The sequence below is a fragment of the Eubalaena glacialis genome, chromosome 3, assembly GCF_028564815.1.
Source record: "Eubalaena glacialis isolate mEubGla1 chromosome 3, mEubGla1.1.hap2.+ XY, whole genome shotgun sequence".
NCBI lineage: Eukaryota > Metazoa > Chordata > Mammalia > Artiodactyla > Balaenidae > Eubalaena > Eubalaena glacialis.
This window is the reverse complement of record NC_083718.1, coordinates 25,735,276-25,751,991: the sequence shown is the minus strand read 5'-3', so window position 1 is coordinate 25,751,991 and position 16,716 is coordinate 25,735,276. Positions and strand designations below refer to the sequence as shown.

Below are 16,716 nucleotides of genomic sequence, written 5' to 3'. Positions count from 1 at the left end.
AGAGTAATATTGGTTGTAGGTTCTTCCCTTTCATCACTTTAAATATATCATGCCACTCTCTTCTGGCTTGTAGAGTTTCTGCTGAGAAATCAGCTGTTAACCTTATGGGAGTTCCCTTGTATGTTGTCATTTTTCCCTTGTTGCTTTCGAATTTTTCTTTGCCTTTAATTTTTGTCAGTTTGATTACTATTTGTCTCGGCGTGTTTCTGCTTGGGTTTATCCTGCCTGGGACTCTCTGCGCTTCCTGGATTTGGGTAGCTATTTCCTTTTCCACGTTAGGGAAGTTTTCCTCTATAATCTCTTCAAGTATTTTCTTAGGTCCTTTCTCTCTCTCTTCTCCTTCTGGGACCCCTATAATGCGAATGTTGTTGCGTTTCATGTTGTCTCAGAGGTCCCTTAGGCTGTCTTCATTTCTTTTCATTCTTTTTTCTTTATTGTGTTCCGTGGTAGTGAATTTGACCATTCTGTCTTCCAGGTCACTTATCCGTTCTTCTGCCTCAGTTATTCTGCTCTTGATTCCTTGTAGTGTAGTTTTCATTTCAGTTATTGTATTGTTCATCTCTGTTTGTTTGTTCTTTAATTCTTCTAGGTCTTTGTTAAACATTTTTTGCATCTTCTCAATCTTTGCCTCCATTCTTTTTCCAAGGTCCTGGATCATCTTCACTATCATTATTCTGAATTCTTTTTCTGGAAGGTTGCCTATCTCCACTTCAGTTAGTTGTTTTTCTCGGGTTTTATCTTGTTCCTTCATTTGCTACATAGCCCTCTGCCTTGTCATCTTGTCTATCTTTCTGTGAATGTCTGATCATTTTAATGTGCTGTTGGATTCTGTTTGCTAGTATTTTGTTGAGGATTTTTGCATGTATGTTCATCAGTGATATTGGCCTGTAGTTTTCTTTCTTTGTGACATCTTTTTCTGGTTTTGGTATCAGGGTGATGGTGGCCTCATAGGATGAGTTGCGGGGTGTTCCTCCCTCTGCTATATTTTGGAAGATTTGGAGAAGGATATTTGTTAGCTCTTCTCTAAATGTTTGATAGAATTCTCTGGAGAAGCCATCTGGTCCTGGACTTTTGTTTGTTGGAAGATTTTTAATCACAGTCTCAATTTCAGTGCTTGTGATTGTTCTGCTTATTTTGTCCATTTCTTCCAGGTTGTCCATTTTATTGGCATAAAGTTGCTTGTAGTAATCTCTCATGATCCTTTGTATTTCTGCAGTGTCTGTTGTTACTTTCCTTTTTCATTTCTAATTCTATTGATTTGAGTCTTCTCCCTTTTTTTCTTGATGAGTCTGGCTAATGGTTTATCAATTTTGTTTATCTTCTCAAAGAACCAGCTTTTAGTTTTATTGATCTTTGCTATTGTTTCCTTCATTTCTTTTTCATTTTTTTCTGATCTGATCTTTATGATTTCTTTCCTTCTGCTAACTTCGGGTTTTTTTTGTTCTCCTTTCTCTAATTGCTTTAGGTGTAAGGTTAGGTTGTTTATTTGAGATGTTTCTTGTTTCTTTTTTTTTTTTTTTTAATAAATTTATTTATTTATTTTTGGCTGTGTTGGGTCTTCGTTTCTGTGCGAGGGCTTTCTCCAATTGCGGCGAGCGGGGGCCACTCTTCACCGCGGTGCACGGGCCTCTCACTGTCGTGGCCTCTCTTGTTGCGGAGCACAGGCTCCAGACGCGCAGGCTCAGTAGCTGTGGCTCACGGGCCCAGCTGCTCCGCGGCACGTGGGATCCTCCCAGACCAGGGCCCGAACCCGTGTCCCCTGCATTGGCAGGCAGACCCCCAACCACTGCACCACCAGGGAAGCCCTGTTTCTTGTTTCTTGAAGTAGGATTGTATTGCCGTAAACTTCCCTCTTAGAACTGCTTTTGCTGCATGCCATAGGTTATGGGTCGTCGTGTTTTCATTGTCATTTGTTTCTAGGTATTTTTTGATTTTCTCTTTGATTTCTTCAGTGATCTCTTGGTTATTTAGTAATGTATTATTTAGCCTCCATGTGTTTGTATGTTTTACAGATTTTTTCCTGTAATTGATATCTAGTCTCATAGCGTCGTGGTTGGAAAAGTTACTTGATATGATTTCAATTTTCTTAAATTTACCAAGGCTTGATTTGTGACCCAAGATATGATCTATCCTGAAGAATGTTCCATGAGCACTTGAGAAGAAAGTGTATTCTGTTGTTTTTGGGTGGAACGTCCTAAACATATCAATTAGGTCCATCTTGTTTAATGTATCATTCATAGCTTGTGTTTCCTTATTTATTTTCATTTTGAATGATCCGTCCATTGGTGAAAATGGGGTGTTAAAGTTCCCTACTGTGATTGTGTTACTGTCAATTTACCCTTTTATAGCTGTTAGCGTTTGCCTTATGTATTGAGTTGCTCCTATGTTGGGTGCATAAATATTTACAATTGTTATATCTTCTTCTTGGATTGATCCCTTAATCATATGTAGTGTCCTTTTTTGTCTCTTGTAATAGTCTTTATTTTAAAGTCTATTTTGCCTGATATGAGAATTGCTACTCCAGCTTTGTTTTGATTTCCATTTGCATGGAATATCTTTTTCCATCCGCTTACTTTCAGTCTGTATGTGTCCCTAGGTCTGAAGTGGGTCTCTTGTAGACAGCATATATACGGGTCTTGTTTTTGTATTCATTCAGCCAGTCTATGTCTTTTGGTTGGAGCATTTAATCCATTTACATTTAAGGTAATTATCGATATGTATGTTCCTATTATCATTTTCTTAATTTGGGTTTGTTATTGTAGGTCTTTTCCTTGTCTTGTGTTTCCTGCCTAGAGAAGTTCCTTTAGCATTTGTTGTAAAGCTGGTTTGGTGGTGCTGAATTCTCTTAGCTTTTGCTTGTCTGTAAAGGTTTTAATTTCTCCATCAAATCTGAATGAGATCCTTGCTGGGTAGAGTAATCTTGGTTGTAGGTTTTTCCCCTTCATCACTTTAAATATGTCCTGCCACTCCCTTCTGGCTTGCAGAGTTTCTGCTGAAAGATCAGCTGTTAACCTTATGGGGATTCCCTTGTGTGTTACTTGTTGTTTTTCCCTTGCTTCTTTTAATATTTTTTCTTTGTATTTATTTTTTGATAGTTTGATTAATATGTGTCTTGGCGTGTTTCTCCTTGGATTTTTCCTTTATGGGGCTCTCTGCGCTTCCTGGACTTGACTAACTATTTCCTTTCCCATATTAGGGAAGTTTTCAACTATAATCTCTTCAAATATTTTCTCAGTCCCTTTCTTTCTCTCTTCTTCTTCTGGGACCCCTATAATTCGAATGTTGGTGCGTTTAATGTTGTCCCAGAGGTCTCTAAGACTGTCCTCAGTTCTTTTCATTCTTTTTTCTTTATTCTGCTCTGTGGTAGTTCTTTCCACTGTTTTATCTTCCATGTCACTTTAGCCGTTCTTCTGCCTCAGTTATTCTGCTATTGAGTCCTTCTAGAGAATTTTTAATTTTAGTTATTGTGTTGTTCATCATTGTTTGTTTGCTCTTTACTTCTTTTAGGTCCTTATTAAACGTTTCTTGTATTTTCTCCATTCTATTGCCCAGATTTTGGATCATCTTTACTATCATTACTCTGAATTGTCTTTCAGGTAGACTACCTATTTCCTCTTCATTTATTTGGTCTGGTGGGTTTTTATCTTGCTCCTTTATCTGCTGTGTGTTTCTTTGTCTTCTCATTTTGCTTAACTTACTGTGTTTGGGGTCTCCTTTTCGCAGGCTGCAAGTTCGTCGTTCCCGTTGTTTTTGATGTCTGCCCCAGTGGCTAAGGTTGGTTCAGTGGGTCATGTAGGCTTCCTGGTGGAGGGGACTGGTGCCTGTGTTCTGGTGGATGAGGCTGAATCTTGTCTTTCTGGTGGGCAGGACCGCATCCAGTGGTGTGTTTTGGGGTGCCTGTGACCTTATGATTTTAGGTAGCCTCTCTGCTAATGGGTGGGGTTGTGTTCCTGTCTTGCTAGTTTTTTGGCATAGGGTGTCCAGCACTGTAGCTTGCTGTCGTTGAGTGCATCTGGGTCTTAGCGTTGAGGTGGAGATCTCTGGGAGAGCTTTTGCTGTTTTATATTACATGGAGCCAGGAGGTCTCTGGTGGACAGATACCCTGAACTCGGCTCTCCCACCTCAGAGGGTCAGGCCTGACACCCGGCCGGAGCACCAAGACCCTGTCAGCCACACAGTATCTAAAAAACGTCTGGGAGAAACCGCAGCAAGGCCGGCTTCTTAGCAGTTGCAACCATAACAGGAAGCTTATTCCTCCCTATGGATGGGGCAACAAGTCGTCCTGCAGGTGTGAGGTTGCCTCCTTGGTCCTAAGGAAACTAACTTCTTGTCACCCTCACTATGGACTAGGCGCCAACATTGTGGTAGGACCACGCATGCACCCTTTTTTCCTTTTTAAATTAATCTTTGAAAAATTCAATATCAATGTACTTCATCATCATTTGTTTTTTACTCTCCATATTGTCATGTTCTAAGATGCAGCATTGTAGTGCCAGAGAGCACTGTCGTGTTATTTCTAGGAGCTGGCTTTCCTCCATTTAGCTGCCTCCTCTTGCTCCTGCTGTGACTTGTTATATTAATTTTCTGTAGTAGTAGCCATGACTTTAATCTACTTTCGGATTATTGAATGACACAAAGGATCTTTCATCTAACCTTCACCTCCCCAGTGTCTCTAGACTGACGGTTTTAGCCATTAGTGTAAGTATCTCTTAATTCAGGTGTTGTATAAGATAAGGATTTTTTGCTATAAAGTGTTTTGGAAAAACAAAAGAAACTTATTAGGTTTATTTGAAAGTTCTGTTCATCTAATTTTAATTGTAATATGTATTATAACAAATGACACTAAGCAAAATTTTAATAATCATAGAAAATAAGATCTTTTCACATTAGGGAAATGGCAAGAGGTTTAATCTTGAGTTAGTATTCAACTCTGCCCGTAACTGGTGCTACAAATGTAAGCAAGTTATTTAAGCTCTCTCAGCTTGGCCTCTTCATCTGTAAAATAGGACTGGTAATGCCTGTATAATAGAGTTGTAAAGATTAAGTATGAAATATTATGTAAATGTCTTTACATAAAGTGCAGATTCACTAAATCATAGTTCTTATTATGGAACTCAAATCTAAATGACCAGGCAGAGAACCATGACTTGTTCCTTCAGTGAAGAATAGTACCGGAAAATTTGACATTGAATGACCGGAATTTCATTCTCTACAGTGAAATTGCTGGCATTTAAGCTGTTTATAATATACTAATATGATTTATGAATGTTATTTCTCAAGTTATCTGGAAACCAAGCAAAATTTACCAACCTTGAGTTTCTGGGTTGAGTAAAGCCTTGATCAGTAAAAGAATATTATTTGGTATCTATTTTCTCCTTTAATTTGAGGAGGCAGATCTAACAGCAAGGCCTCTCTGAATGCTTTCCTTGTCATATTATGATTTCCTGTGCCAGCAGAGTTGCAGAATAATTTTTTTTTTTACAAACAGTTGATTATTAAAATGCTATTTAGGATGATCATTGCTGTTTGAGGGGGAGGTGCAGAAGAACTATTTATTTACAAATATACAGGGCTAGGTCGGATGGATGTTTCATTATTTTAATTCTGCACTTATTCATAGGGTACCACCAGTAACAATTACACTAATTACAGCTTAGACATTCTTTTTGTTCTCAGTGTAAAGGCTTGGTATACTTTGTTTTGGTAGGAAAGGAATTTGGTAATTGAAGTGGGAAACTAAATTTAGTTTTGTTTTTTTTTTTTAACTTTTTTTTTTTTGGCCACACCATGCGGCTTGTGGGATCTTGGTTTCCTGAACAGGAATTGAACCCAGGCCCTCAGCAGTGAGAGCGTGGAGTCCTAACCACTAGACTGCCAGGGAATTCCCTAAATTTAGTTTATAAAGCTTTATTTTTTGAGATTTAAAGTTTCTTAACCTTTTAATATTGACATTATGTTAAAAAATTAAAAGGCATAGGAATGTTTTTTAAGAGTAGTTTGGAGAAGACACATTTCTATGTGCCCTAACTCAACTTCCCAACCTACTTAGAAACACTTGGCAGTATTTTGAATGAGACCCTAGACTAAGACCATGACTTTGTTTTAACTTACTTGCCTTCTACCATAAAATTAAGGTAAACTCTACCAAAGTCATTTCTTTTTGTTTGACTGTCTTGGTATGATAAGTAGGAATTTCTGTACTAGGGGTAGGTTCTAAGACCTTTGCCCAAAACTCTTGTCAGAACAGAAAGGACCACACCCACCTGTCTTCTAAGAGTTTCCCCCTTGGCTTGCATCTCCTATGCCTAAACTTGGTCCCACCATCCCTATAAACTATAGGACAAGAGGGCAGTTAAAACAGAAAGATCCCTGGAGAAGATCCCTGAGTAAGACTGAAAGGAAATAATGGAAAAGCACACATTCCTTCACTTCAGACACTGGAGCAGGCCAGCTGAAACAAAAGATTCTTGGTGGGAGAGAAAAAGGAAAAGCATGTAAAGGCTGTGGATAGATTTTTTGCCAGGAATTAAGGGTTGAATGGGGAGGGTGTCAAGATAAAATGTTGGCTCATCCCACACAACTGTAATGTCTCATACTCTTACTTCTTCCCTTTTTCAAAAATTTGCCAAAGTTCATTGCCATCCATAGTAAATAAGATGGGGCCACTTGGGAAGTCTTATATCCCTTAACTATGTGACTTCTGGAGCCCAACACACCAGATTAGGGCAAGCAGGAGCTAAGGTAGGGGCCTAACAGCTGCTGCACTAGGACTAGCTTCTAGGTCTTGGAAGTACATTCTGTGTCTTTCCAGATGATTTTGAGAGTTTCTCTTGGTCTTTCAACATCCATTTATTCATATTTGCAGTGTCTTTTGATTTATTATTGGGTCTGTCTCTTGAATTTACAGATTCAAAACTCAGATCACAAAGACATACAGTTAACAGTAATGCAACTCTGGAGCTTGTCTTTGTAACTATTCTTAATAGGATTGTTTTTTCTAAGTAGTTAAAGCAACTTGAAAACACCTATGGTAGGTGAATTCATTCTTGGTAAATGTACTATTTTATGGAATGAAATAGATAGTGAATGAATCTATGAAAACTCCCTTTTTTTTTACATTTACTAAAAATTTAAAAAGTCAATGATATATCTTTAGTAGTAATATACTCATTAAAATTAATTTCCATTTTCCATGTCTTGCTCTTTAGAAACTTATTAGGATTTCTTTCCCTTCCTCAAGTACCCAGTTTCAGCAAGATACTTGTAAAATCATTTTTCTTTGTTGTATGAAGATGGTCTTTAATACTGTTGCTTTCTAATGAAAGATTTGAAAAACTATTCCTTTGCATAATTTGTACTTATCATTTTAATGTCACTAAAGTATTTTAGCTTTCTCAGAAGAAATACATCATCTGAAATACATATTTTCTATAAAAAGAATAAATTGCTAACTTATTCTTTTTTTTTGAGATAATGGTTTCTATAGACCCATGTTCAGGGAAGCCCAGTAGAAGACTATATTGAGTAATTTGGCCCTAAAAGCATTGAGTTATAAAAAGAACTAATAGAATCTGTAATGTTTATGTATAGCTCATTATCAGAGATGGCTGGCTGGAACTGGAAGTCATATTAAGTATTTTATACCATTGATCAGATAAATGACATTACAGGAAGTCCTCAGCTTACAGTGATCGGATACCAGCAAGTCACTGACATCAACAGTGTTAGGGCCACAATGCCCACCTATGTCATCATCTACAGTTTGTTCAAGCAGGCAACTCACAAGTCAACTTTTGTGAATCAACCTACTGCCTAGGGGGGCCTATGGTAAGGCCTCCAGCTTCCCAGTTGGCTCTACCAACTGATTCTGTTCTCTTTCTCCCTGTGCCTCAGAGTCTTTTAACTCCTAAATGGCAAGGGTTTCTGTTTTGTCTTTGTTCCTAAATAAAGGGTGGGGTGGAGGCAGAAGAGAGGTGTCCCAAGTGAAAACCGGAAAGACAGCATAGAAAGGGGTAGAGGGGGGACTAAAGAGATAATAGACAGCAGTCTTTTTCTATTTCTTTTCTTTTTCTAAGGACCAAATATTGAATATTTTAGACTTTATGGTCTGTACTCAATTCTGCCGTTGTAGCAGCCATTCACAATATGTGGATGAGTAACCTTGGCTGTGCTCCAATTAAATTCTATTTGCAAAACTAGGCAGCAGGCCTTTGGCCCAGTGGCCATAGTTTGCCACCCTCTGCATACTACAGGGTAATATGTCCCTAGTAAACTGGGTCTGAGAGATATTCTAGAAGAGAAGTCCTTAAGATATTTAGAGCACTAGAACATTATTTAGTAAATGTGTAGTTTCTCAGAGGAACTGAGGACAACACTCATTTTGATGTTAAAAGTTGGTATCGAATATATTTTAAGTCTCACATGTTCATTTCTTAAAAATTGCTGATGAATGAAAAAAGCAGCCTCTGTTATAAAGCAAAACCCAGGACTAATGATTAAGCAAAGAGAGGCCGTAAGGAATCATTTTATAGATGACTTAACAGGGAAGCGGAGCTATAAATGAGGATAAAGTAGGCCTGATTTCCAGTCCATGCTGTGTCACACTGCCTGGCCCTGGAATCAGTTCAGGGCTTTAGAAGAGCAATCAGAGTTTTAGATATGTGTATTTGGTAATGTCTGAAGGCAAGAGAAAGTATTATTCTGTTAGATTTTGATGACTGTGATTTTTTTCTATAGGAATTGGTTAAACCTCTAATAGGACTTCAGATACCCCTTGAACTGAATTAGCCTTCTTACCATTACATGTAAAACATCACTGATATGTCCCGCAATAATATAACAAACAGTGCTTATAATCTCTGACAGGTTGTTCATGCTGAAGGATTGGTCTCTATATTAAAGAAGAGGAACGATACTGTAGGAGATCATCCTGCCCAGATGCAACAGAAACCATCTAAGCGAAGAGTGAGATTCCAAGAAATAGACGACAGCTTAGATCAAGGTAAAGTGCTCAGACTATGTCTAGCACAGATTTGATCAGTGTTTGCTGAAAGAATGAATTAATGTACAATAAGGTGTTTGGTAACAGGATTTGTAAAGAATATGTGGACTTAGTTGCTTTATCTTCTGTAAAGAAACACAGAGGATCAAACTATCATCAGTTCTTAAATAATTCCTAAGCAATTTGTTTTGCTCAAATAAGTGAGCAAGTTGCAAAATTCATCTCATTGCCTTCCTGTCCCGCAGATAGTCCTCAATTTTCAGAGCTTATTTCAATTTCTTTGTTTCATGTTTTGTTTTCTGGTTTTTGTTTTTTAGTGAGCCTGCTATTTTTGTCTTCTTTTCAGTGGCAGTTCATACTCCTTCTTGACTGATGTGGAAAATATTTATGGATTACAAATATTTTCTCTTCGCTGATTTCTTCTTGACTCTGTAGAAAGAGGTGTCTCTCAAGAGTACAGTTTAACACTGTTGCTATTGTTTGATTTTTTTTTTTTCCTCCTGGGCTTATATTTAAGGTGGTGGTTAAATTTATCTAAGGCCTAGGTAAATCAGAGTGAGTAGAAATATAGCCAAGAACCTGTCAGTATGCTTTTCATGTTTATAAAACAACTGCATTGTTAAAATAACAGTGTCAACGTGTAGATACGCTTTCTAAATATGGCGTAAAGTGACAGCAGTAGAGGTTTCTAAATTTTTACAATTATAAAGCTGGTAGGAACCTTGGAAATAATTGTTCCCACCCCTCATTTTACCTCTGCACCTTGCTTGTAGCTATCACAGTCCTCTGCAGATCAAGTGCTCAATTCTTTGTTTGTACCAATTGGTACTGAATCATTGCATACATAGTAGGGGGAACCCAGGATTTAGAACTGACAGTCCCCAGTTCCCTTAGTAGCCATCTCTTCTTACACTAAGTCACGTAACTTGTGCTCAGTAGCCGCCTGTGCCTCTTGGCTTCCATGTTGGACAGCACAGCTCTAAATACTATCAATGCATGTAGCTAAAACAAAATAGATGTTTTAAAATAAATTGTATCTAAATGTTTGTATATAAATATATGAGAATGAAGAAATACCCAGAAAAATACATAAACTAGATTGTTAACAAAGATAAGAGGGTGGGTGGGAATCATGCCAAAAAGAGAGAAGATGGTAAAAATACTGAACTGACCAAAAACCAAAAAAACCCCAAGAAACACAACATGAATGATATGATCCTTTTTATTTGTGTGTATAAAAATTATACTAAGTATAAATTATTAAATCTATTAATGTCTATTAACTATTAAAATCTATTAAACTGTAAATGTGTAAATCACAGGACAATACAATTACATAATCCTGTTTCTATAAAAATCCTGAAACCACATGTATTTGATCTGGAAGGATACACACCATATTTAACAGTGTTTGCCTCTTGGTTGAGAGGGGAATATGATTGGGTAGGAGTAACAGGGAGAGTCCCTTAGACTCTTAGATACTTTCATGTTTAAATTTTTATGGGGAGAATATATTCACATATTACTGTAAAATCTTCCAAATAAATTCTATTTGGTTTATACTGGGTTCTGTAAAATTTGTTTTTTTAATCATAAAAGTAATATACACTAATCATGAAAAAACTTAGACAGTAATGTAGTAAAAAGTTTAAGGCTCTCAACCCTCCCTCCCTTGGGGGTTTCCCCCAGGTATTGATCGAAGTTCTTACCATCCTTTCAAAACGCATTCTGTATATATGCATGTATATGTGTGTACATACACATGTGCCCTTTTTTTTTTTTAACATGAATTGTTCATTATATACCGTTATGTCACGTCTTTTTAATTTAACCATCAATCTTGGACATCTTTCTTTGAACAACATATTAAATTTACTTCATTCTGTTAAACAGTTGCATAGTATTCCATGATATGAATCTCCCATAATTATTTAACTCTTCCATTGTAACTAGAATAACTAAGTTATTCTCAACTTTATGTTATAACAAACTTTGCTGCAGTGAACATGCTTGTAAATATGATATTGTGTTTTGTGCAGATCTGTAGGCTTAATTCCTGAAAGTGGATTTGCTAGGCTAGGTGATCAGGACCCTATGGACCAGTTGGCCTCAGGCAGCCCTTCCTTGTTTATACCTATTGTCCCAGCACTGCATTCACTTAACACGCTTTCACTCTCAAAAGTGCCCCAGGCAGGATGATAAATTAATTTAAAATGTTAATAGATACTGCCAGATTACCTTCCAAGAAGGTTTTGGTACACCCTCATCATGCTGATCATAAAACGTCTTAGTCTTTTCCAAATATTTTTTATTTTTCTTTAATTATGAGTGATCATTAAGACTTTCAACCAGAGAATAGTTATTTTCTTCAATATAGAAAGACTTATGTGGACATTTTTATTAAAAACAAGCCTGCCAAAGTTGTTTAAGAAATGAAATTACTGTACTAGCTAGAACTTCACTATTCCACTGAAAGATAAAATTGAGTATTACTAAGATGCAAGATCCCACTCAGACATTTTTGTTTGTTTGTTTAATATCAAATTGACTTAGCTTTAAGGTGGTCCCATGATGTGAACTCCAAAGATACCATAATAGTGAGGTTATATATAATTTGTACTCTAAAATAATGCTATGAGCACATCAGAGAAGTATTAACATTTTTTTCTTCCTTTTTTATGGAAATGGTTATATTCATTGTATAAATGAGCTAGTTTTAATTTTAGCATTCACAAGCTCCACAAGTATATATCTTTATGGTAACTAATAGGTCCTTGTATAGTCATTGGTGTCCTAGCTTCCTGTCAGTGACTATCCATAGAGGACTAATATTAGAAACATCTAGTTATCTTAATCAGTGAGCAGACAGCAGATACTAGGCATTAATTTTGTGTCAGTTTAACCTTACTCTGTTTTCCTGTTTGCAGATGAAGTTGGAGGTGGTTCCTGTATTTTACTGGTCTTGCTGTGCATAGTGACGGTTTTCCTCAGTGTGGGAGGAACTGCATTATACTGCACTTTTGGTGACACGGAGTCACCTGTTTGTACAGACTTTGCAGACAACGTGGACTTCTATTACACTAAGTTACTGCAGGGAATGGCAGGACTTAAACACTGGATCTACCTCTCCTAGCAGCATTCAAGAGGGACAGGCATGCTGGCCGTGAGAATCAAAGAGTGAAACTTTCTAAATAGCTTTTATTTCAAGAGTTCTGTAACATGCGCCTCCCTTCCCCAGTGAGGAACCACAAACATCAGAAACAGCAACTTTAACTGGCAATACAGAGGAACTCAGAATAATCCACATAATGGTACAGATATTGATCTGAGCACTGTGGATGGAAGGAATGGTCTTTGGAGAGCATGTCCACCTCCTCCTCGCTGCTTCCTAGTGTAATGAGCTACAGAATTAAACAGGGCAGTGTTGGAGCCAAACCATTTTGGGCTACCTTGTCAGGCTAATGGCTAAGGACACTTGTGGTTTATAACCGTTTATCCAAAGACATTGCTTCCAGCCATCACGCAATAAGTTTGTGTGTAATGAAAAAGAGTTACCTTACAGTTTCAATGTCTTTTTTTAGTTCACCTTGGGAGCTATGTAATTTAGGCTTTGTGCACTCTCCAGATTTCCATTTGTGAAATGATTATGTTTATGTGTGTATGTGTATTTCAGACAGTTATCATAAGCAAAAACCCAACGTAGAATAACAAAGATTATTCTTTCAACATGACTATAGATGTGCAGCCACAAAACTTTCAAGAAGGCTTAACTGTGGAACAAATGAACTGTACAAATCTTGGCCCTGAATTAAGAAACTGTGACAGATCTGTGACAGTTAACTTGATTAACTAGCCAGAAATTAATCACCGGCCTAGAGGTAAAATTAAAGAGCACCCTCTGAGTGTCAGGCAACCAGTTTCATCGTGGATTCAGTGCTTCCTGATATAATAAATGCTGGATTCATCTCAATTCAGTAAGTACTTATTGAGCCCCTATTATGTTCTGAGAATCTAAGAACCCTTCTATAAAGATAAATAAGGTATTAGTTCCTGCTCTAGATGTTTTAATTCTGGCCTTATGTAAAATAAGCTAATACTTTGGCAAATGAAATTAAATCATCATATATAATTCAGTATTAACAGATCATACATTCAGATGCTTGAATGTGCATTCATATCATGGGCTTGATTTAGACCTAATGTGAGGTCATTAGGCGAAAATTCAATCATATCTTAAATAGGCAAATGTCTGATTTTTATTTAAATCTGTCAACTTCCTTTTCCAGTGATCTAACAATTAGGAAACCTTGCTTTGGCTTTTTATATCATTGGCAGCATTCTAAAAGAAACAAAACACATGAAGTATAGTTTTTTGGCAATGATTATTATTTCATGTTTTTCTGTTAGGATCATTTGAAAGAAAAAGAGAGAGTTTCCTTTCTAGTTGTTACTGGCTGGTACAGTACCTCCCTTCGTGTTTCTGCTTATTTATTTAGACTTATGATTTTTAAAGGGCTTTTTATAGAGTTGAAATTGTGTCATTTAGCATGCATCTGGTTATCCCAATGCTAGATATTTAATTACTGTATACTTAGTGTTTTGATTTTCTATAATTTCAGCTCAATGTGGTTTTAGGCTTGTTTATTTTTAAATTGATGTTTTATTTTTACTTATAATACTGTTTGACTTGTCTGTATCATGTCACCATAAACTATAATATTTTCAAGGATTATAGATCAAAGATATTTATTTAGAAGTGTACAAGATACTGAAATCTAGATTCCTTATACTTAAGGCTGATTTTATTAGAAGATTATTTTAATGTTCTATTATAAATTTTAAGAATTTGTATTCAAATTGTATGTAAATATGTAAAATGTTGATGGTACTATATTATGTGGTTCTGTAAAAGACATTCACAAAGTCTACTGTGAGGGGCATCCCCATCAGAGATAAACCTCTTCTGTTTTACCCTCATGATTTCTAGTTACAGAAATTTGGTGATGCTGATTTCTGCCGGTTTTATGTCAAGATAAGTCAAAGTTTCCCTCCTGTTCACCTTTTTAGGTCACTATTGAAGTCCTAAAAAATCTATATGTCATATTTTCCTATTGGCCACCAGGGCCATTACTTCTGAAACTGAAGATTTCCTGGGAACCTTCACACTGAGGTGAAAGAACTGAGAAAATACTTTGGTACTCTGTGGAGTCCAGCTGAGTCTCAGAAAAACCACGTGTGTCCTCACTACTTCCCAGGGAGGGTGAGGTGAGCTCAGGAGCATATTGATGTCTTGATTTAAAATAAGCATGAAATCTCAACTAGAAAAATTAGGGCAACTTTTTAAAATGTAATTGTCATTTATTGCATGAATTGGAGTAATTCTATCTGGTGATGAGAGAAATTGTTATCTCTCGCATAAAAAAATCATCCAGTTTTACTATAATGTAATTTTTTCTGTCATTTGAAAGCACTGACAACTATTTGTAACTAATCTTCCTTAAGAACTGTATTTGAGGGTAACAGATCAAGCTTGTAATTTAAAATCTATACCAAAAAAATGTCTCAGAGAGTTTATTTGAACCCCTTGGGTACTGAGAAAAACCGCTTTAAAGTGAAAGTAAAATAATTTCAGAAGTTGGTCTGGCGCCACGAGTAGATTACTTTGGGTAGTCTAATAGGTCCCTACGTAAACGCTCCTGTGCTTCTAAAACACCTCCCCATCTGCCTAAACAGCAACCGAAATTCACTCTAAAAATTCATTCCTTTAGATTTAAAAATCAAATCCCTCTGGGAGGTTTACTATATTGAGCTGTGAATTTGTGTATTATGCTAAGAGGATTTAAAATTTGAAGGTAGGCCTTATTTTGAAAGGACAGATGTGAATTGGATCTTGCTGGAATGGCAGGGTGGAGAAAAGTGTAGGAATTGAGAAATAAAAGAGGGAAGGTGGGAAAAAAACAAAGAAATCTTTTACCTATTACCTGTTTTGCTGAAGCTGTGACATTTAATCCCAATCCAGAGAGAGACTGAATATTTGTGTTCCCACTGACGTGACCTGTATAACTCTATTCATTTCTATGGGCTCAGTTAATATTAACTCACCCTTGTATACTTAATTATGAAGTGTATATAGTGTTTTCACATTTATTCATTTGATGCTTAGATCAGTAAACACACATCCCTTAAATCAGGTCTTGTGACTCCCGAAGCCATTATACTTTCTCTTCTATCATGTTGCCTCCATCCTCAAAAAGAATAAGAGTGATCTAGGGTTTATGCCACAAGTTCTAGTGCCATCTGCTATTTTAATAACCTCAAACATAAACATTTGGTGAGCCTCATGTACTAAGGAATTTTCTTTAAGGAATTCTAGTAGCTTTTAAATCTCTCTTGGTGTAGGCTACTGGGCATCTCTTCTTCCTGGTCCTGAGAAGAATAAGTCCTAAAATCAACCTCTTGTCTATTGCCCCGAGAACAGTGCAGAACCATGAGCAACAGTGTTTATTACTCTCTGTACCTTGACAAACATTGGAATGTCTGCAGTGTGCCAACCACTGAGCTAGGTGCTGGGGCTCTCGAAACAAGAAATGGTACCAGCTTAAAGAAGTTAGTGTCTGGTAAGTTAAATATATTTGTGAAAGGGGAAAAAAAAAATGAAGAAATGTAGGATACTACTATTCATGGGGATAGAAACTTGAGCTCATTCCTCCCTACCATGTGTCATGCTTTATTAGGAGGAAAAGTAAAATTCTCTCTAGGCCACCTGCATAGCATCTTGATAGACAGGAATCTTTTCTCCCAGCCAAAATTCTAGTGAGTATTACTTTTTGCTTCTAGTTAGCATTTGTGGCATTAATAACAGGTGGGCTTTCCAGGAGTAGAAAACTGCTTGGCTAGAGCCTTCTTCAAAATTGAAAGTCTGAATAGCACTAAATAGCACAAATGAAAACTTTCTCACAGAACTCCAGGTCCAGATGCTTCTCCAGTAAATTCTAGCAATCATTTCAGTTAGAAATAATACCCATCCAACAAAACACTCTTTAAAAAGGAGAAGATACTTGCTAATTCATTTTATGAAAACAATATTGATCCACAGACCTGACACAATCCCTATCAGAATTGCAGCAATTTTTACAAGTTGACAGGCTGATTTTAAAATGTTTGGAGATGCATGTGCCCTAGAAGACAGTCAGTGAACTTGTTAGAACAAAACTGGAGGACTTGTACTTCCTGATTTCAAAACCAAATGCTGCAATAATCAAACCATGGTATGGCAAAAGGAAATCCACGCGTATGTGTTCAAATGATCACAAAGGTGCCAAGGCAATTCAAAGGGGGAAAGGAAGTCTTCAACAAATAATTGATGGAACAACTCTATATCCCACTGGGGAATATAATTAACTTAGACTTTTGCCTCACACAACACAAAACTTAACTTGAAATAAATGGATCTAAGCGTAAAAGCTATAAAACTTCTAAAACAAAACAGGAGAAAATCCTTGCAACCTTTGAGTAAGCAAAGATTTCTTAGAACTCAAAATACACAAACCATAAAAAAAAAAAGGATTAGCTGGACTTTTAAAGCACATGCTGTTTGAACATGGTTAGGAAAATGAAAAAGCTAGCTGAAGATTGGGGGAAAATTCACAATACGTTTATCTAGTAAAGGCCTTGTATCCAAAATATGTAAAGATCTCATGCAACTCAGTATTATG

General features: G+C 36.7%; 1 protein-coding gene across 2 annotated transcripts in view; it reads left to right on the top strand.

The window, feature by feature from the left end:
- CNST (consortin, connexin sorting protein) overlaps nucleotides 1–13,052 on the top strand; it is a 125,623-nt gene extending 112,571 nt beyond the window's left edge. For both annotated transcript variants that reach the window (XM_061185377.1, XM_061185376.1), the window contains exons 10-11: nucleotides 8,866–9,001; nucleotides 11,929–13,052. In XM_061185377.1, the coding sequence (XP_061041360.1) occupies nucleotides 8,866–9,001; nucleotides 11,929–12,134 (342 nt within the window). In that variant the 3' untranslated portion in view covers nucleotides 12,135–13,052. The remainder of the gene's footprint in view (nucleotides 1–8,865; nucleotides 9,002–11,928) is intronic.
- The last annotated feature ends 3,664 nt before the right edge of the window (nucleotides 13,053–16,716 follow it).